Source organism: Polypterus senegalus, chromosome 10 (genome assembly GCF_016835505.1).
Source record: "Polypterus senegalus isolate Bchr_013 chromosome 10, ASM1683550v1, whole genome shotgun sequence".
Taxonomy (NCBI): Eukaryota; Metazoa; Chordata; class Cladistia; order Polypteriformes; family Polypteridae; genus Polypterus; species Polypterus senegalus.
Window position 1 is genome coordinate 37,972,658 of NC_053163.1, and position 22,719 is coordinate 37,995,376.

Consider the following 22,719-nt stretch of genomic DNA (forward strand, 5'->3'; position numbering starts at 1 on the left):
ATTATATCACAACAGAATATTATTATAATTTTTGTTATTCAAATTTTATTTTAAGAATTTACAGAAAAATACACTTTAAGGGTTTGGAAAATAAATCAATATTGTCAGCATTAGCAAATTAACACAAGATAATATATTTTTTTAAAATGTACATCTAGTACATCACCAGCTTTCAAGTTCAAATTTATTGTCACATATGTGAATAAAAAAATCACTAACTGATTGAAAATAACATTGTGGCTGATGGTGGCTAGTGCTGTTGCCTCTCACTTCCAGACTCCTAAGTTCAAGTCCTAGCTACATAGTTATTTTTATTACATGTGCTTTTTCTCCCCATATTTACGTAGGTTTTAACAGATTACTTAAACCCCAAGCCCATGCCCTCCACAAACATACATTTTGGAAATTATAAGCAAACTCCATTAAACCAATTTGCATAACTGCATTAAGTTATTAAAATGTGAGATTTCTTTACATCGTGTAACGTGGACGTGCATAAACAGGATTACTTGTACCACGGTCGCTATAATGAACTGTGTGTTTTTTTCTTCTGAGCGCTCCATTCTGAGGCAGTAAGGACATCACACCTGGAAGCGTTTAATTGGTCCACAAAACTAAATTCATACTTCAACATACTGGAAAAACAGAAGAAGAAACAGCCTGAAAAAAAATGTATAACTTAATACATTTATAACAGCAATCTATGATCGAAATGCATTTTTTTATTGTTTAAACTATGAAAAAATGGGACATATAGCAGTTAGCTAGCCTAAGAAAATCATATAGTCAACATAGCAAAGTTTCTTTTCATTATTATCTCGCTGCTCCACGACTCCAACATGCTTTAAACACTCACCTTTGCTCATGCATAAAGTGAAAAAGAGCAAAATAACTTCTAAAGGGGGAGAAGTTTTCGCAAAAATGTCCTACACGTCCACTCTGGGGAGAAAAGAAAGAAAGGTTTGTTATATATTGTACTTGTCTTATATATAAATATCTATGCGTGGAAGTGTGTGTCTGTCTGGCCAAGAAGTGAGAGGTGGAGTCGGGGTAAGGGCTCCACCTGCGACGAAACAGAAAACTCTCTTAGCCGCTAATAACACAAGTGAGGCCAGCACGTCAGTAAAACAAAACCTCAGAAGAAAAACAAAGTCGCTTAGCTGATAACATCGGCAAAACGGTATCCCTATTACTTTTGCTCCCATCGCTAATACACAGGTTAGCACGTCTGCAAAACGAATCCTCCTAGGAGAGAGACACCCAGAGTAGTTCCTTTCAATTACCTGACATCTCTACATTTCTGTTTTTTTTCTAATGATTTCAATAGTTTCTAGGACCTTAGGCTTTTTACAGTACAGGCTTACACAGCTAATATTATATATTGTACTTTATTGTATATTGTACTTGATAGTTTAAAATTACAAACGCAGAATTTCCGAAATTGAAGAATATTAAGTGCAGGTTAATAAGGAGCTCTACATTCTACAAAAAACAGTTGTTATGCAATTCTGCAAAGCAATCAATGCTTAATCTGAGTTTTAACGAAAATTGCGTACTTTTTGTATGTTTTCATCAAATGCATTCTTTCTAATTTATTCTTTGCTTTGAGAGTCAATTGCTGATCGTCACCCTTGCAGCAGCCATGAATCTGCAGAACTGAAGCGTGTGAGTGGAGGGCCAACCAATAATATGAAGAGAAGTGCTGAGATGATGTTTGTCAGCAAGGAGGCTCTCATTGAAGTAACAATTAGATTAATTTGTGAAAACCCACATTCTCACTCACTTTATGAGACTGGAATACAGCTAAGACTCTGCATACAATTGATTATAGAACCATTTAATTTTTTGTCAATGCCACGATCAGCTATCGTGGTCGAGATGCCGGTACAATGTATTGGCATGTGCTGCCACAAAAAAGAAAACCACTAGAAGGGGATTGCTGAAGCCTGCGACTGACTGTCGAGTTGGAGGGGAGACACACAACAACGTGCTGCATTATGGGTTGAATGTTTCCAGGCTACACAGTGTATTGCATTCATGGTCTACACGACTATAGTAATTTATGTAGGCATTTCTGAAGGCTTGCAACCTTTGTATGAACACATTTTGATAACAAAAGCTTGATTTTATTTTAGCAGATGTTGTAAATGTTCTAGTCTGTTTTGTCCTATTTTTATCAATTTTAAAGCTTTAGTTATTTTACTGTTGTGTAATACAGTTTGTTAAACATAAGATTTGTTTCCTAATTTGCTTGGACTGCCACATTTTTAATTTTTTGACACAATTTCCTGAATTCCTTATAAAAGTGATAAATTCATGTACAGGCCCAGTGTATGTGATGCCCCGCCACTCAGTCACATGCTGTAGGCATGTCAAACATGTTGACTTTCAGCAAGGTTTTTATTCATCATATTTTTATTAGAAGTCTTGCTTTTTGAGCTTTTTTCTTATAGATAGATAGATAGATAGATAGATAGATAGATAGATAGATAGATAGATAGATAGATAGATAGATAGATAGAAAGAAGACTTCTGACTTGGCATTTACAGCCACAGTCACAGTGAGACACTATACAGGTATTTTGTCACTGGTAAAGAAGAGCCTGAGGAGTTTCTTGACACACTTCTGCTGAATAATTTGTTGGCTGAAAGTCCTCAGTGTTAGTGTTAGGGTATCAAATTTTGTAAACTTGATTTCAAATTTCATAATCAAAATGACAAAATGTGATATGAGAGTTTACAATCAGCATGAGTTCTTTTTTTTGATATCAAGTTTCAAAATGCTAATATCAAAATTGGAAAGACCGATATCATATTTTAAATGAGTGATATCAAATTTCCAATTGTTAATGTCAAATTTTTTAAATTAGATATCAAGTACTTAACTCTTGATATCATATTTAAAACTGACGATATCAGTGTTGTAACTGCTGATATCAAGGAAAATGTATTAAATGTTAAAACGGCCCACCATACAGCTGCAGCTGTCTCAGTTTGCACAGCGCACACCCCTCTGGTGTTTGTATCACCACTGAAAAACGCAGACTTCTGCACAGTAGCACTGCTGCCTCGCGGTAAGGAGACAGTTAAGATGATTTTGGTGAAACAATGGTTAACACTGTTCCAGCTGCAGCTTTAGCTCAATCACTGTCTGGGTGGAACTGGCACATTCTCTCTTAAACGGTTTTATCTTACATCCCAAAAATATGCAGACTGGATAAGTTTGTCAAGACCAAGAATGAATGTCTCTTTATGAGTTAGTGTTCATGTGCCTGAGTTTGCTGTGTGATGGGCTGGCTTCCTGCCTTATGCTCGGTACTGTCAGGAATAATGACTCTGGTCTTGCGAATTGGATTATATAGGTTTGAAACTGAATAAGTGGATGGATACTTTCAAGGTGATTTGTGCGTGTAAGTCCACATTAAAAAAACTCGTAGGCAGGTGTATTTGGGACTTGATGATCTCTTTGGTATTATCATGTCGTTTTGATATTTAACCTTAGTCATTTCCTTTGACTCTCTTCCACTATGCATTCTAGCAGTTGTTGAAGATCCTGTGTATCTTCAATCAATGTGGTATCATCTGCAAATCTTACACCTTTGATATTTCATCCTCCTACCTTAATGCCACGCAGCTCTGTAAATGTATTAAATATCTTTTCTGTATAATAATTAAACAACTCTGGTGACAGCACATATCTCTGTATTTCTTTTAAAGATCTTGATTTACCCTTTTTGATTGCTGATGTTTGTTTCCATTGGAGATTCTCCTTCAGTGTCCAAATCATTCAGCATTACAAAATGCTCATTATGTTTGCCATTGTCAGCAGCTTTCTGATTTATATATATATATATATATATATATATATATATATACATACTGTATATACTGTATATATATATTGTGGACGCAGCCCGGACACAGACAGGCGGACATGTTGTTAAACACCACCACACATTTATTTACACTATTATTTACAAGTTTCAAGTGCACACACGAACCCCAAACACAGTCCTGGCCACACAATGCCTTCCTCTTCGGGCCGCCTCCACTCTCTCTCCTGCTTTGTCCTGCTTCCACCTGACTCCAGCCTCAAATGAAGGGAGACGGCCCCTTTTATCTCATCCCGGATGAGCTCCAGGTGTTTCCCGGCATTCCTCCCTGGACACGCCCCAATGTGGCGGAAATGCCAGCTGTTCTCCCGGAAGCTCTCCGGGTGTCCCTTCTCTTCTTTCCCCAGCACTTCCTGGTGTGGCGGAAGTGCTGAGGTCCAGGATCCCCAAGGCATTGGGGCACCCAATGCAACCAGGATGGCAGCCCCCACGTGATCCAGGATGCAGGGTGGGCGTAGACCCTCTTCCGGTCCCTCAAGGTGTCCTGGCCGGGTCGTTGCCCCTGGTATCCCTGACAATATGTGTATATTATATATAAAAGTCCATTTGTGCCTGTATGTATGTTCCAGCATCACGTCCGAACGGCTGGAGCGATTTTCATGAAACTTGGTACACATATTTCTCAATGGTCGACTAAAAATACTGTAGGGTAAAATCAGCTGTAACCCACTCCCTTCTGGGTAGGGCGGGGGGTGATCTTACAGTCTTGTTTGCATGTTATCATTCAGTTGACACTCAGAATGACCAGCAGAGGGCGACGTGGAGGCGACTGCCAGCATTCTTTATGTCTGAGCGCCACCGGGCCCCTGTTACTTTTCAAATTAAATAGAGATCTACGCGTGCAAGTGTGTGTGAGTCAGACGTAGAGTTGGGGTGACGACTCCAGCTCCGATGATACACAAGCGAGGCCAGCACACCGGCAAAAGGAAACCTCCTAAGAAAGACAGTCGCTTAGCTGCTAATACACAAACGATACGAGCACATCAGCAACATGAATCCTCATAGCAGAGAGATGCCCAGAGTAGTTCTGACGATTTCAATACTTTCTATGATCCCGTGCTGTTATTTAGTATTTAGCACGGGAATGCCAGCATTCTTTATGTTTGAGCAGCACCGCGCCCCTGTTACTTTTCAAATTAAATAGTTGGCCGGTTCCGAGCGTCAACTAGATGATAACATACATACAAGACCGCAAGAAAAACACATTAGTGAATCTTTATTGTTTGTTAATTTATTTTTATTTTTAAAATGTGTTTTTTTAACTATGTTTTTCTCAAACAATTAATTAAAAAAACACTTTATTTTCCTCCCAGGCAACGCTGGGTATTTCAGCTAGTAGTCAATAAAGCAAACAAACAAGTTCTTCAGTACTGTATTTCTATTCGATGTTCACTCAGCATCCTAAATACAAATATAGCATTTCCTTTCCACAAAACCATACTGTTCCTCTGTTAACTCTGCCCTCACTTTCATACTTATTGTAAACTAGCTAACATAGCTGAAATACCCGACTTTGCCCAGGAAGAAAATAAACTGTTTTTTGTAATTGTTTTAAGAAAAATATATTTAAAGAAAACACAACTTTAAAAATCAAAATAAATTAACAAACAATGAACACTCAGTAATGTGCTTGTCTTGCGGTCTTGTATTTATGTTATCATCCCGTTGACGCTCAGAACCGGCCAACTCTATTTAATTTCAAAAGTAACAGAAGCGCCCTGCTGCTCAAACATAAAGAATGCTGTCAGTCACCTCCACTTCCCCCTCTGGTGGTCATTCCGAGTGTCAACTGAATAACATGCACACAAGACCTCAAGATCACCCACCACACTACCCAGAAGGGGTGGGTTACGGCTGATTTCACCCTACAGTATTTTTAGTCGACCATTGACAAACATGTGTACCAAGTTTCATGAAAATCGCTCCAGCCGTTCGGACGTGATGCTGAAACATACATACAATATACACACACATACATACATTGAATTTTAAACGTACAGATAGATAATAACACATGTAAAATTATTTTTGTCGCATGTCTCATAAGCTAATCGTTCTGTGTTTTGTGTACACAACTCTTCCTGTATGCAAAAATTGATTCGTTGTTGTCATCTGCGATACACCAAGTGTTATACAGTATATGTCTTTTGCTAACTTTGTCAACTTACTAGTTTAAAGTCAACCAAGATGACACCTTTTATTGGATAATTAAAAAGATTACAATATGCAAGCTTTCGAGGCAACTCAGGCCCCTTCTTCAGGAAAAACTATCTATGGTACAAAGAAAAAAGAAAAAAAAAAATAGAACAGATTGGAAAAGTAGATATACACTGAATGTTTAGGAAAATAAAAGAATTAACGTCAGTATCAGTATGCACCGGGGACGATATTACTGTAAAAAAGAAGAGATTTTAGTATGCTGGGGGAAAAAAAGAATTCGCTTTCATTCTTTAGGCTCAGTTCTTACTCCAACCAGTAGGTGTCAGCAGTTTGAAAAAAAAATCCACGCTCGTGAGAGCGACAATCTAGTGCGCTCCCGGCTGTGTCTCGTTATCTGCGCTTCTGACGAAGGCGGAGGTCCTTTTCCTTTTAGACACCGCCATGGTGAGCATACTTTATGTTGTCTACAATCACGTAATCTATATTCATCCTTTTCATAATTCTGCTTATGCCATGTTCTGAAAGCGGAATTTTAACCTTGAATCAATGAAGATTATTTTCATACTTATTTCTTTAATATTTGACTTGTATATATTTTAAAATATTCGATGAATCGTATCCTGGCTGGATCGAACGCGAATCGCCAATAGTGTCACAAAACAATTTGTTACCTTTCAAACTAATGCATTAACATGATTTTCTAAATGTTGTAATGTTACTTCGCACCATTTAGGTTTTGTTTGCTTTAAGAAAATGTAGTTATACGTGGTTTTTACACTTCGGCGGCCTCCATTATGTGGATGGATTTACATTAATGGTTTGAAGTCCTGCGCATGGGAGAAACGTGATTTTAAATGGCAACCTGGGCATTGCAGTTATAAAAACACAAATGTCCGGGGGCTTGGTTTTAAACTGAGACGATTTTTTATACTGAGTATTTTTTTTTCTTTCTACCACCAGGCCAGAGGACCGAAGAAGCACCTGAAGCGCGTAGCGGCGCCCAAGCACTGGATGCTTGATAAATTGACAGGAGTGTTTGTAAGTGTATAAAGTTTCACTTTTCATATGTTGCAATTTGTTTTATGCGTTGCTATATATTTTTTCTTTTTCAGATTCAGCTTTTTATGTGCTATTACTGTGCTTCGTGTGAATGTATGTGTACATCAAGAATGTTTTGGGTTTTTTTAACATGTATTGTGAGATTATAATTCGACAGAGTAGAAATTATGATATCGTGTTAAGGCTTTGCAATTCCATGTAGTAGTAATGTTATTAGAATAAACAAATTAATAGGTAAAAGTTAAAGCGTATGCACGTCAGAAGTTTAAGTATTTAAATGACAGTTTGGCTGCATAAATCACAGCGTGTGTAAATGTTTACAGTTTTTTTTACCTTGTGTATATTTGGAGCCATTTCCACATAATTAAGGAGTCTCAATTTAATGAAGACCTTGAAAATAGTGGCTGGTAAAAGTCTGAGACGGTGGCTTTTCAGCGACAATACTGAACAAGACAGTAATATTAGCTCTGATATGTATGTAATAATTTGTAAATGTAGCATTTTACACAATGTCAAAACCAAGTCGTTAGAGCATGTGTGGAAACTGACAGTTTAGTGCATTTGTGTTTGCAAACAAAATCTGCATAGAAGATTAATCTGTGGAAAATGACTTCCACGTTGCCTTCAAAGGTTTCCGGGTTTAATTTTGGAAATAGTTTAACAGTTGTTGAATTGCTTGTACTAGTTTGGTACATTACTGTGAAGAAATATTTTACTAGGTGACAACACCATATAGAAGTGCTTAATGAAGACCATTCCCCTTTCAGTAAAGCCAACCATTTAGCATACGGACTCTGTGTTGGGTTCGCAACAATTGTTACTAAAAAGTTTTCTTTATTTTGTACTCCTTGTGAGTGGATATAATGGCATTATATACACACTTTTGGGCACTGATGTAAATACCTTGTTATTCAGCTATGGTAATATAGATCACTCAGAATTGTTCGCCTTTACGCTGAATTGAAATAAACTCCTGATGCAGAATATCTGCAATTTTTCCACATCTTTTGAGAAACTTCCACCCCTGTTAGTTAACCTCTTCTCCCCACAGTACAAGAAGCAACTTTTATCCCATTGCGTTTAGGAATTGTCTAACATGCCTATTTGTTTTGCATGCCTGGTGCTTTTGTGTAGTGGAAACACAAACTGTAAAGTTTAAAATTAGCTTCTTTTTTTTTTTTCACCCCCCATAACATTCCTGCTTATCACTATGAGAAGTTGGTACTCATTCAGCAAATATGTAATTTAAATAGTTTAGATGCCAGGATTAACTTCACTGTTACCCACAATTTATATAAAAAAAACTAGTTGTACCATCCAAATTTGATTCATGGAATTGCTTACATATGTGCACAATGTTTTGATCAAATTTTCAGTTTTTAATTTTTCTGTAATGTTCCAGGCTCCTCGTCCATCTACTGGTCCACACAAGCTAAGGGAATGCCTTCCACTCATTATTTTCCTAAGGAATCGGCTGAAATATGCCCTAACTGGAGACGAAGTCAAAAAGATTTGTATGCAGAGGTTCATCAAGATTGATGGCAAAGTACGCACCGACATAACCTATCCTGCTGGGTTTATGGGTAAGTAGTCTTGAATTGTTTAATCTATTTTATACGGTTGGCACACCACATTTTTAATTGTTAGATGTTAAAAAAAATTATAATGGAATTGATTGTAATCTTTATTTACCTTAGATGTGATTAGCATTGAGAAGACAGGTGAGCATTTCCGACTAATCTATGATATCAAAGGACGCTTCACAGTGCATCGCATTACTCCTGAGGAAGCAAAGGTCAGTAGATGCTTTATTCCCTTGTGACCAATTAAATTTTTTATTTTAGTAGTTTAAGGATTTGTGGCTAGTACAAATGTCTACCAAAACTATACTTTTTTCCCCTCTGCTTCTTAAGGCCTACTTTTGGTATTTGAACAGTGCACCACTTTAAGTCAAATTCTCTCTCACTCTATCTCTTTCAGTACAAGCTTTGCAAAGTAAGAAAAATCTTTGTTGGCACCAAGGGAATTCCTCACCTTGTAACTCATGATGCCCGCACAATCCGCTATCCAGATCCTCTCATCAAGGTTAATGATACAGTGCAGATTGACTTGGAGACTGGAAAGATAACACAATTTATCAAGTTTGACACAGGTATGTAAACTTATTGAATATATTGTTAGAAAATTGCTTTGTTTAGGTAGTAGTCACAAGTACGGACAAATCTGATTTGGGGTAAATCTTTATTCCTGAGCAGCGCAGTTCCAGATGACCATTCTTGTATGGCAATGGTGGGGCGAAGCTAAACACAGTTCTGAATCATGCCCTGTGGGATCTGTGTGCAAAACAGCAAATAAATGAATATCTGTGGCCAGTTCTCACTATATCTTGTTCACTTTTATGGTAGCTATACCTTGAATACGAAACATCTATTGTAGAACACAGTGTTGCATAGCTTTATTATGGGCATGATGATTGCAGCATTTTTTAACTTACGGATTGGAAAGTGGAGAAGAAAAGCAGATGATACAAACATACCAGCACCACACATGCAATGACTAGTCGATTAAATAGATCCAGTCTGCTGATGCCAAGGCAGCAGCTACGACAACAGTGCTGCCATGCAGTCCGTGAATAAATTAGTGGTTCAGTTTCTCAAGTCGAAGGGTTTTTCACAATCCTAGTAAGTATTTATTTGGCATAGTAAATTATTGAGTGAAGGAGCTTTTATATATGGGGGTGGTGGTGGGGGTAATATACCTGTCTGTGAGGTGTAGAATGAGGTACAAGGGACAGTGGTCCAAGCATGAAAGCAAAGGCATTCAAAATTGCTTTCATGGTTTAATAGTATGTTGTACCCAATTAACAGTTGTGGATGCAATAAGAAGTAAAGCAAAATGACACATTTTATTGGCTAACTGAACAGATTACAATATGCAAGCTTTTGAGGCAGTTATGGCCCCTTCTTTAGACTCTGCTTGAAGAAGGGACCTTAGCTGCCTCAGATGCTTGCATATTGTAATCTGTTCAGTTAGCCAATAAAATGTCATTTATCATGGTTAAGCAATGAATGGTCTTGAATATTGAGCCACGTCTTGTGATTGCACATACACCGTAAAGCTTCAAATTTGTCATTTGGTGAGAAGGTGTTTTGAAATTGTGAAGTTCTGGCATTCTAAAATAAGTTTGCTGCTGTTGTAATGAATTATAGCTAATTATGCTATACATAAATTAAGGACAGTCATTTTTCCACAAAAACTTGATGTTTAACTTCTCAAATGTGATGGATGTTGTTTATGTCAAATTTAAACATTCCTTTACTCAAAAACCGAGGCCAAAATAGTAAAAAAAAAAAAAAAAAAAACATAGGCAGACACTGAGACATTTTTCAAATTTTTGTTATAAAATAGTGTCAGTGAGTTTCTTCACATTTGAGGTGTTACCAGAAATGTTAGCTGTTCCTATGAAAAGTGCAGTATTTGGCACCATGGGGATCCAACCACCTCCAGAATGTTTACAGTTAGGGATGCCCACACTTCAAATATAAATAATATGTGTAAAATATTATAAAACATTTATATAACAGTTTCTCATTTATATCATATATATATATATATATATATATATATATATATATATATATATATATATACATACACACTCATCGTATGTGCACACAAACCTCCGCCCCAACACCCCAAAAAAAAAAAAACTTTATTTTGTTCACCTTTACCACATTCCTGTTTTTCAAACGTGGACATGTTATACATCGTTGGAAATGTCTGTCGCACCTATACAAAGGTATAAAGCTTACAATGGCATGATCCACAGAGCCAGAGGGACCAAACTGCAATTGCCAGATCACCAGTGCTAAGCTGGCAAGCATAGCCACTAATATTGATAACACTTCATCCCATGATAACAAGCTTGAGCTAGTTTTTATTCAGCAGAATCTGCTGAAAATTTTGATACACAACATGTCTATATTCGTTGTTAGTTTGTGATATCATATGTGACAAAACTTGAAATGTCTGCCGAATGGTTTGGCATCTGAGGTTGATTTGGATGGTAGGGCAGCAGCTTTTGAAATAACACGGCCGCATTGGGTGTCATCGGAAACGTCACGATCTCATCTATCCTGTGGTGTGAAGTTTGAAATGTTATGATTGACAGAGCAGGAACAACCCCCACATCTACCATGCTGTGTCTTTGTGTGAGATTAATGTGTGCTGCATCCATGAAGTGACACATGCATTGGCTCGTTTTACTTACAACAACCTGATATTAATGGTGTGTTTTTGTATATTTATACTGCTGTTTTGCGGAGTTGTATGTGTAAATGGAAAAAAATCAGACAATCGCCGTGTTGGTATTGTCCGGTTTTGTTCCCGTGTTGGCTGGGTGTTCGGTCTAAATGACTTATTGATTGAAATCTACTGCTGGAAACCTTTCGATTGATGTATGAAATGTGGGTATTGTATAGAATTAATTACTGGACTGATTTTAATTTATTTTGACGACATACGTACTCTATGATTTCATGCCAGATAAAGTCAACTGTGCATACTTGTAACAATGTGACCACCGTGTGTATAGTAGACCCCGTTACTTTCAAACAAAGTATTGTTTATATCTGTGTGTGGCGTAGTCTGTATGATGTGACGAAAGGTGTTTTAAAGATTTTTTTGAACCTTAATAGGCCTGTCACCGTGCACCTCAGTCTAGAAGTTGTTGGGCATGGATTTTATCCATGCAGTTAATTTACTTTTAAAATATTTTGGTTGATATATTGGGAATCTTGTTTTAAGTGTATTGGGCTTTTGGCTTCTATAGGGTACCTGACTTTTAGCTTGTTCCTAATTTAGGCTCTTCTCTGTTCTGCCTGTTGATGCCTCCTTCAATTAGAGAAATAAAAAACATGCTCCCAAGTAAGCTTCAGTACTTAGTGCCCTTAAGTGTTTTATTAACTGCTAATTTGGTATGTGTTTCTTGATAGATGGCTGGTGTTCTCTTGCCTGCCAGTATAACTGTCCACCATTTGGTACCTTCTCTTAAATAGCACCTTCTTCAATCTCGGCATGAGCATAATGTAACTGTATAAGTAAGAATGTACAAATGAGTTTTTACAGATTAGAGATAAATAATTAGACAAAAGGAAATTAACACTATAAAGGTAGTTGGAAACTGAGAATACATTTTTCCTCCATTTGTATATTACAGATACCAGCATTTTTGAACCAAACCATTTTAGAAGAAGACCAGTTTCAATGTAAACACTTTCAGTTGTTTGTAGTTTGGTGTTATTTTACTTGTTTACTACCAGTGCTACCCGATCAGAAATACAGCAGAACAATATCAAACAATATTATATCTTCAAATAAACAGATGCAAGTTAATGGATTAAAGTGTAATGTATTGCACTAATTTTAGCTCAAGTTCCAATATAAAAATGTAAGGTAAATCCTCTTCGTAAAAGTAAAGAAACTTGTGCCTTGTCTTCCTGGAGAAATTAAGGTCCATTATCCCTGTTAGTGTAAGTGACCTTAATTCAACTGACTATATATCTCTCCATTCACTAAAGTAATAATAGCAGTGTCTTTACTGTAGAACCATGTTTGTTCTGTAATGTGATTTAAGTTTTGAGTTCTTAGAGTTTGTGAATTAATTTTTAAGTGGTCAATTTTTTTTTACAGGCAATCTTTGCATGGTTATTGGTGGTGCCAACTTGGGTCGTATTGGTGTCATCACCAACCGGGAGAGACATCCTGGTTCCTTTGATGTGGTCCATGTGAAGGATTCTGCAGGCAACACCTTTGCTACCAGACTCTCCAACATCTTTGTTATTGGAAAGGTGAGGTGATAGTTTAATTGTTCTCTCTGAATTTCATTAAGTGAGTAGTCATAAGTCTACCTGAACTAGTGAGTGGAATAGCTGCAAACTAGCTAATTTGTTGAACTAATTGACCTACTAAAGCATATGAAATGTTGCTGCGGTTTGCTGTTGAATGGCATAAATGTCACCCATTGGGTGCCAGTCTCCCTCCATCACCACCTCCTTGAAAGGACTTGATGATATTGCCATAAAGAGGATGCTCAGAATTGTACATGATGCCTGTCAATTTTGTCTTTATTCTCCCCTCTATGTAGCTGAGCCTGCTATCTTAATTAGCTTATTGATTTGGTGCACGTCTTTGGACATGTTACTGGCCCAGCACCACCATAGAATATAAAATCACCCGGCTATAATGTTGTAGAACATGTAAATGATGTTACCATCCACATTAAAGGAACATGGTTTCCTAAAGGATATAAACAAGTCTGCTCTACTCTTTCTTATATAATTTCATTGTTGTTATACTAGCCCATTTTGTAATTAATATGAATCCCATAGTACTTGTAGCTGTATACCATCTCCACAACTTCTCTAGTGATTTTTCAGTCAGTTCAGTCATGTGCATAATTTCAGCAAGTCCAAGTGGTTGTGGCACACTTGATACAACATCAGTCATGTAGTTTGCCATTCCCAGCAGCACCGTCAGACTGGTGGTTTGAATCTCAACAGAATCTAAAAAATAGGAACAGGCTCGTGTATGCAACACTTGACAACCAATGAGTGCTCACCTAGAAGTAAAGTGAATATAATTTGCTCCCAGGGAAAGGAGGAACAGACTTTTTTGTATTGCACAAGCCGAAGAGCAGCTTCTCTGTCTGGTGTCTTGGGTTTGTTGTACCACAACAGATTGAAAAGGAAAGTAATTGGGGCAAGATTGCTGATGAACTTAAAATCCTTCCTACAAGCACCAGCACTTTTGGGCAGCAAACCATTGCCTGTTGGCAACCTTCAATAATTCTGGAAAAGTGAAACTGAACTGAAAAGTCTGCAAGAAGTTTAATTTACTGTTCCTTGTAGTTGCTAGTCAAGTAATCCGATACTCTCAACATTCTCAGCAACTTAAGTTTGACATCCCCCTCTCACGAGAAGTCATGAAATGCGCCTTGTGCTTAAGTAAACATTATAAAGATGTATTCTTCTGCTTCAGATTTTAGATGCTTTGATTCCCATATAGGACTGTTGCCTTCTACAGTGTTTTAGGTGCAGTTGTATCTTAATTGTTCAGTTTCCTCTCCACCCCTTTGATTTTTAAAGCTGTATTTATTTACAGGATCACTGTGTTTATAATGTGAGTAAAGTGTACCATTAAAAGGGCCAATCAGTCATCAGGTCTTGACACATGGATAAATGTCTTTTGTGCAGAAATTGGGGCCAATATCTCAAGCTTTCTTTGGGTTATTGTATAGTCATTGCTCTGATGTTTCCTTAGCTTATGGTTTATATGTGAAAATAGAAACATGCAGTATCTTTACAGTTAAAATATCTTGTCACATTAGCTCATCAAGGTTAGGTACTGGGAGAGGCTTTAGGGCTCTGGCAGTAACACTTTGTCGCACTGCACAGACTGACCTAGATACCTTCAGTTTTAATTTGGTGCATTCACAGATTCTAGTGTTTTAATTCATTACTAAGCGTGTGCTAAGTATATAACTTAAAATAAAGTTGTATTTGTAGTATGATTTCATTTTTTGTTTACTGAAAAGATGGAGGTGTATAGTTTAATTTTCAAATTTTGAGGATGAAGAGTGATTTGACTAAATCATGGGCTCCTTAGTAATATTTAAGTTTGCTTTATTGCAGCAAAATGTTTTCTGCTTAAAATTCCTCTCTTGACCTGTCAGCATCTGGTAGAAATTTGGATGATAGTGGTTCATGGCTGTCTGATCTGAAAATAGTTTTTAAATGTAGTTTTTATTTTAAGAGTACTGCTCTTAAAACCTTTTGTTCTTCAAAACAACATAGATTAAGAGGCTTTGGAAGTAAAAACCTATGACCAGCAAATACTTTCTTGTATTACAATAATTGTGTTCAGGTTTTCCTAGATTTTTCTCTTGAACATTTACAGCATTAATGAAAAGATGTCTGTCACACCTAGAGCTTGTATCTACTTAATGGCAGGCCCACCCAAAAAGCCATGTCCTTTTTGGGATTATCTGATAACTGCTCTTTTTCTTTTTAATTCCTTTTAATAGTAAGCAAATCTGTCCAGAATTTAGCCTATTTCCAGAAAATATTTTAAACTCTTTTGTAAGCTATTGGTGCCATAGTTAAAAATGACTGGTTAGTAAAGTTAAGTTTTATTTTCTTTCTTGTAGATTTACAATTTGTTTATTTCTGTTTTTGTTTTTACCTCTCCAAGTGATGCTTGAAAAATTGCCAATAAATAACTTGGTGAATTTTATCAGTTATTTTTAAGACTTACAACTCTAGTGTTGATTATTTGTAATACTGTGTGTGTACACACACAAAATGAAAATATATAGTGCATCCAGAAAATATTCACAGCGCATCACTTTTTCCACATTTTGTTATGTTGCAGCCTTATTCCAAAATGAATAAATTCATTTTTTTCCTCAGAATTCTACACACAACACCCCATAATGATAACCTGAAAAAAGTTTACTTGGGGTTTTTGTAAATTTTTATTAAAAATAAAAACGTTGAGAAAGCACATGTACATAAGTATTCACAGCCTTTGCCATGAAGCTCAAAATTGATCTCGGGTACATCCTGTTTCCCCTGATCATCCTTGAGATGTTTCTGCAGCTTAATTGGAGTCCACCTGTGGTAAATTCAGTTGATTGGACATGATTTGGAAAGGCACACACCTGTCTATAGAAGGTCCCACAGTTGACAGTTCATGTCAGAGCACAAACCAAGCATGAAGTCAAAGGAATTGTCTGTAGACCGAGACAGGATTGTCTCGAGGCACAAATCTGAGAAAGGTTACAGAAAAATTTCTGCTGCTTTGAAGGTCCCAATAAGCACAGTGACCTCCATCATCCGTAAGTGGAAGAAGTTCAAAATCACCAGGACTCTTCCTAGAGCTGGCCAGCCATCTAAACTGAGCGATCAGGGGAAAAGGGCTTTAGTCAGGGAGGTGACCTAGAACCCGATGGTCACTCTGTCAGAGCTCCAGTGGTCCTCTGTGGAGAGAGGAGAACCTTCCAGAAGGACAACCATCTCTGCAGCAATCCAACAATCAGGCCTGTGTGGTGGATTGGCCAGATGGAAGCCACTCCTTAGTAAAAGGCACATGGCAGCCCACCTGGAGTTTGCCAAAAGGCACCTGAAGGACTCTGACCATGAGAAACAAAATTCTCTGGTCTGATGAGACAAAGATTGAACTCTTTGGTGTGAATGCCAGGCGTCACGTTTGGAGGAAACCAGGCACTGCTCATCACCAGGCCAATATCATCCCTACAGTGAAGCATGGTGGTGGCAGCATCATGCTGTGGGGATGTTTTTCAGTAGCTGGAACTGGGAGACTAGTCCGGATAAAGGGAAAGATGACTGCAGCAATGTACAGAGACATCCTGGATGAAAACCTGCTCCAGAGCGATCTTGACCTCAGACTGGGGTGACGGTTCATCTTTCAGCAGTTCAACGACCCTAAGCACACAACCAAGATATCAAAGGAGTGGCTTCAGGACAACTCTGTGAATGTCCTTGAGTGGCCCAGCCAGAGCCCAGACTTGAATCCAATTGAACATCTCTAGAGAGATCTTAAAATGGCTGTGCACCAACGCTTCCCATCCAACCTGATGGAGCTTGAGAGGTGCTGCAAAGAGGAATGGACGAAACTGGCCAAGGATAGGTGTGCCAAGCTTGTGACATCACATTTAAAAAGACTTGAGGCTGTAGTTGCCAAAGGTGCATCGACAAAGTATTGAGCAAAGGCTGTGAATACTTATGTACATGGGATTTCTCAAATGTTTTTATTTTTAATAAATTTGCAAAAACCAAGTAAACTTTTTTCAGGTTATCATTATGGGGTGTTGTGTGTAGAGTTCGGAGGAAAAAAAATGAATTTAATCCATTTTGGAATAAGGCTGTAAAATAACAAAATGTGGAAAAAGTGATGCACTGTGAATACTTTTTTGCCTGTGAGCTTCTAGGATTTATCAACCTTTGGTTGAAATTTCCAACCTTTCATAAAGCTCGAGTTTAATTGCAGTTTAACTGAATGAATGTAAATGTAACTGGTTGCATTGCAAAGTCTTGGGTTTTGTTTTGCATTTGTTAAAGACCGATTTAACTATTTCCTGAACTTTTGTCAGTGGATATTTTAAATGATTAAGTTCATTTGAGTTAATGGCTGTTTTCATTTGGTTCCTGGATTCATCTTAGCTTTTCATGTCCAGTGGTATCAAAGCTGTGTCTAATGTGTGTTGAAATTTTATTTCAGGGTAACAAGGGTTGGGTTTCCCTGCCTCGTGGAAAGGGTATCCGCCTCACCATTGCAGAGGAAAGAGACAAGAGGCTTGCGGCCAAACAAAGCACCAGCTAATTAGTCCACAGAAGTCATTTTTCAATGATTTAAGAAAGAATAAAAAATATTGTTTACCTGTATTGTTTGAGTTTCATTTCATTGTTTAAATGTATTACGTCAATGAGAAATTATTTTTCGGGGGGAAATTGATATCATTTTTTAAAATAATCTAATGGTATTTGTACCAACACAGCAGCATTCTTACTTTGAAAATGTGTAGTATTTCAATATACATGGATCATGTTTTAAAAATAATGCTTATTTGTTGCTTGCTTACTTAACTTCTACTTATTCTCTTACCTTTGTAAAAACTCTAGTGCCACATTTCCCTTGTTTCCCTAAACATGTTCTTATTTTGCTTAATGGTTAATCTGTGGCAACCTTATCATGCAATACCTGCATGCAAACATTAAATCACATCACAAATTTATTTTATGTTGGCAGCAAAGAGTTGTAGTTTTTTAGTTTAAATTTTTTTTATCTCTGCATTTTTAGTTGCTCAGTCATTTAACATTTGTAAAATGCACATGTTAGCATTGTGCAGAAATCATGTTAACTGACACCTTCAAAAACCAATGGTTTTAAGTTTTGACAATGATAACAATGTGTAATGTTGTCATATACCTTACAAAATAAAAACAACCTGAGGTATAGCACAGGAAGAACAGACACAAGCAGCTGTTTAATGGTCCTTGAAAGGTCTGTTGTCCATTTAAAAAAGAAGCCTGATCAGCTCCTGCCTTGGGAGATGACCTTCTTCTTCAAGGGGCTTTGCTGGCCTCCCGGGTCTTGATGTGGCACCAGTTTCCTTCTTTTCTTTGCCAGGTCCACTGCTGTTCATTGCACTTATTTTTAAGCTCCTTCAGCACACATCTGCCCTCCTCCCCCACCCCTCATGATGTCTCACCTGCCTGTTGTTTCACAAGTATCACTACAGTAGCAATTAAAATACATATTTTAAAATTAATAAAACAAAAGTAGCCAGAGCTGGACTCCCATCTGATTTCACTGTCAGTGAGTAGTATTGTAACATGCATTTGTAAATAAACATATACATGTGTAAATAAATCACTGAAGGAAGCGCACAATTCGGACATGTTTGATATGGTTGTGAACATTCAAACTTGCCTAAAGGGCTGCTTCAGTCACCTCAATTCTCTGTATTGTGTCAGAAGGTAATGAATGTCAACTTCCCATCTCGCATCACATTTGTGACAAGTAACAGACTGCTTCCTGATGTGCTACACTGTGGCATAAGTAATGTATGACATTTGTACCACTTTACTGCCCTCCACAACCTTGAGAGGAAATCTTGCATAACTGCTCAAACATGAGGACTGATTGGCATGCAGAAGCAGCATTGTCTGAGACACATACTTCTGACGTGCATCCTGGGAGATACCTTGAGCCCCACAGGCCTCTAAGAGTCCAGAGTGCAGGTAGATTCGATTTTCTTTCATACTACCATAACTCAAATGAATGTGCAGATACAAAGAGGTGGTGTCCTGTTCCATATTTTGTTTGGTGATAAAATTGTGGCTCTTGAATGGTGTCTCTGTTCATGTCCAAGGAAAGCTAACAAATGTGACTTCCTAATAAAGTCCTTTGATTGTCCCAGTTTTTCTGACAAATATCACCATCCCCGTGTGCAAGGTGTTTTACTATTTCCACCACCCACACATCATTGAAAATGTGTATTAGCTTAAACAAATCAATCAGAGCTCATCCATGGCCAGAAGTGTGGTTTCTTTAAACACCATTCATAACCTCAGGTGGACCCAACCGCAGGCAATGCTTTTGAAGTTGTCTGATCCAAGCCGTGCCTATCGGCAGAGTTTAGGAGTTCCTCACAATAAGCCTTCCTCCTAATAAAATCCCCAGTCAAGGTCTGCACTTCCTCATCCTTGTGGAGAGACAGGTATGGGTGACACTATGACTTTACACTGCTTTGCTAAATGTTTTGAGTGCTCTTTTGAGGCTATCGCCTTTTTGACCTGCTGGTACTTCTTGGTTACATCTGGAGATCCTGCTGCTAATGTTATCCGGAAGGACATTGCCTCATTTCCAATTCCTTTGCAGAGTAAAGATCGTACCCTGCTGTAGTGGTAAGACCGTCTGTCCTAGAATGCCAATGAGTTGAAGGACCTCACTGTATCTGGTAAACCCATGACAATCATTTGAAATGACCATTGGCAGATGCTTAACGTTTAGAACAACATTGCAAAGAGTATGATTTCTATTTAGAATGTCTTGGGAGTTTCATTAGGCCTATACTGTATAAATGAAAGATCTGTTTGTGTGCATATGTAAGAAGCAGTCCATTCTGCTGACGCTCTGCCACATCCACTAGATGGCACATGCATGCACTTTTACATTTTTTTGCCGTTTGCATGCACCTGAGTTCTCACTACAAAAGACGTGTCCTTGTGAGAGAGAGTATGGAACAGGCTGCTTTCCTCACACTCGACCACAGCCACAGCAGTTGGTTTGAATTCTACAGATGTAGAAGCTTATATAAGTGTGACTTGCATTTAGTGAGATGGCGCATGTATGCCCTTTTCATTTTCTTTGGTGCTTGCATGCACCTCACATCTTATTCAACCCAAGCAGACAAACCCAGCTTTGTGGTACATGCACTTTATACACTCACACAATGAGCTGCTATACGTTTCCCTGAGCCAGGTCCCAGCCCGTCCAGCTCAATTTGTGCCACAACTGCACCTCTGCAAGTTCACCAATATAGTAAAACTGCTAGTGACTCTTCGGGTTGTTTTTTGTCCCAAAGACCACACACAACTAGTAACAACAAAGATTTTCATTTGATTTTGATATAATTTGTGCAGGTAGGTTGGTATAAATCCAATGTGTCTTGAAAAGTGAAGGCTCTGAGACACTAAATAGCCTGTGTTGCAGTAAATAAGCAGGTTTGGTTTTTGCACATAGATACAGAGGTTCAAATTCTGACCTGGGGCCTCATTTATAAACAGTGCGTGCATACAAAAATGTTAAGTGCGCCCATTTCGATGTATAAAACCTAAACTTGGTGTAAAGCCACACGCCAGCTCAATCCCTTGCATCAAAGCAGTGCTACTGTTCCTGCGTGGTTTGTCTTTATTTTTTAGATTGACATCCCTGATGCGGCTTTATCAGATACACTGAAATTAACCACATATCGTTTATTAGTTTAAGGCATTTGATTGTAATCAACTTGTAACAGTGTAATGGTTCACAGAATGGCCAGACTATTCCAAATACCATCACTCCTTTAGCGTTGTTACTCTCACTGCACCACTCAGAGTATTTTAACCCACTGCATCTGAGTGTGGAATCACATCTGTACAGCAGGTGATCGGATTATCGGGATACAACATCTAGCATACGCTGCCTCAGCCATGCGCGCAGTCCATTTGAATTTCTCCCATACAGTACAGCAAACGCTTCAGAGCCTTCATGTAGGGACCTCACGGTTCGGAAACAGTTTCATCCCAAGTGCTCTAAACGCATTCAATCAGTCCATCAATTGTTCATGGTAGAACTGTTAGTACTTATAAGAACAATCACCTCACTGTAAACTTGCGATACAGTTATATTGTACAGCCTGAGCCACTTTATTAACCATTTCATTATCTGCACTATATAGGGTGGTCCAGATCTAATTATGCAATTTTCATTACGCTATAACTTATTAAGTTTATTGCATAGAGAATTCACAAAAAAATCATTTTGTTGCAGATAGATGGCAGCACCTGCCCTGCATTCCAAAATGGCGGGGAGAAAGTTGTCAGTCGAACAGCGGGTGCAATGTGTTCGCCTTTTCTTGATAACGGGCAATGTTTCCGAGGTGCATTGCATAATTAGATCTGGACCACCCTGTATGTACATGCTTTTATATTGTATATTTTTCATTGTTTTTTATCTCATTATTAGTATTATTATTATTGTTGTTATTATTTTATCAATTTATGGGAAAATAAGTTAATGTATGATTTGCATATTGAATCTCATTGTACCATACAAAAACAATAAAGGAATTCAATTAAATTCAATAGAAGAAAGGGTGTATTTACAGATGATGACAACTGGCTTCTTAGTCGATTTAGATTTCTAAGCGCTATCTTCTTGGAACTCTTGATATCATTTTTAAGATGAAATGCAGTAAAGTATGTATATTACATTATACAAATAATTTTTTACTTCATTTAAATAATGTATATTATTAATAATTAAACATGTTGGACACGGTGCCACAGCGGTAGTGATGAACTGGCACTCAGTTCACAGATTGTTCTTGCCTCGCGCTGTATTCTTGCTGGGCTGGCGCGACACTGGAAGGATAGATGGATGGAATAATTAAACATGTACTATGAAGATATTTCAATGTTCCTTAAAAGTTTTGAAGAATCAGCATCTAAGCTTACAGATGGCTTAACGTCTATTACAGAGCTGATTGTGTGGTGATTGGGTATTTGGAGAAAGAAAAGGAAGGACAGGAATTGGTTAGTAAGTTTGAAAGAGACAGTACTGCTGCAATAAGTTATTTCATCGAAGGTCGTGCACGGTAAAGCAAGCATCTGGCATGTGGCAGGAACAATCACTGGATGAGGTGCCAGCTTGTCACTATCCCTGTGCCACCGTATTCCCATGTTTAATAACATGCTTTAACTCCTATCATCATGAAAATTATATCAAGTATACACCTCAGTATTTTAATTATTCAGAGAGCTGTAATATCACGAATGTAATGGATTCTGTGTCCTGTCGGAGGAAGAGAAAGCCCAGAAGCACGTAGTGATTCACACACATAGAGCACATAGAAGATCAAATACAAAACAAAGCATTTAATGTGCTACTTTGTTGCAATGGAATTTGAGAAAATAGTAAATTAAACGATTTTAAGATGAAGTTTAAGATGTTCTACTTTAATGACAAAATAAACTACATGATTAAAGTGAAAATTTCAAGATTAAAGTTAACATTTCAAGCTTTTTCCCCACTGTGTGCTTATTTTTTTTTTCTTTTCTCTGTACCCTAATAAGCTTTCATATGAAACTCAGAATGTGGGCTACAACTCACCTTTTCATGGCGACTTTAATATCTGACAACTTCTTTATTTCGGGCACTGTGCGACTTTGTGAACTTGAGCTTTTGAGTTTCTCCGACACTCTATGTCACTCGATCAACTTCCTTTTGTTGTTTATACCACTGTTTAAACCAACAAATAGTA

The 22,719-nt window shown here is 37.7% G+C and overlaps 1 protein-coding gene across 1 annotated transcript; it reads left to right on the forward strand.

Moving 5' to 3' along the window:
• The first annotated feature begins 921 nt into the window (after window positions 1-921).
• Window positions 922-17,575, forward strand: rps4x (ribosomal protein S4 X-linked). Its single transcript, XM_039767596.1, has 7 exons — window positions 922-960; window positions 6,813-7,091; window positions 8,515-8,695; window positions 8,810-8,907; window positions 9,093-9,264; window positions 12,804-12,961; window positions 17,412-17,575. Exons 1-7 carry the CDS (start codon window positions 922-924, stop codon window positions 17,511-17,513), a joined length of 1,029 nt encoding a protein of 342 aa, XP_039623530.1. The 3' UTR covers window positions 17,514-17,575.
• The last annotated feature ends 5,144 nt before the right edge of the window (window positions 17,576-22,719 follow it).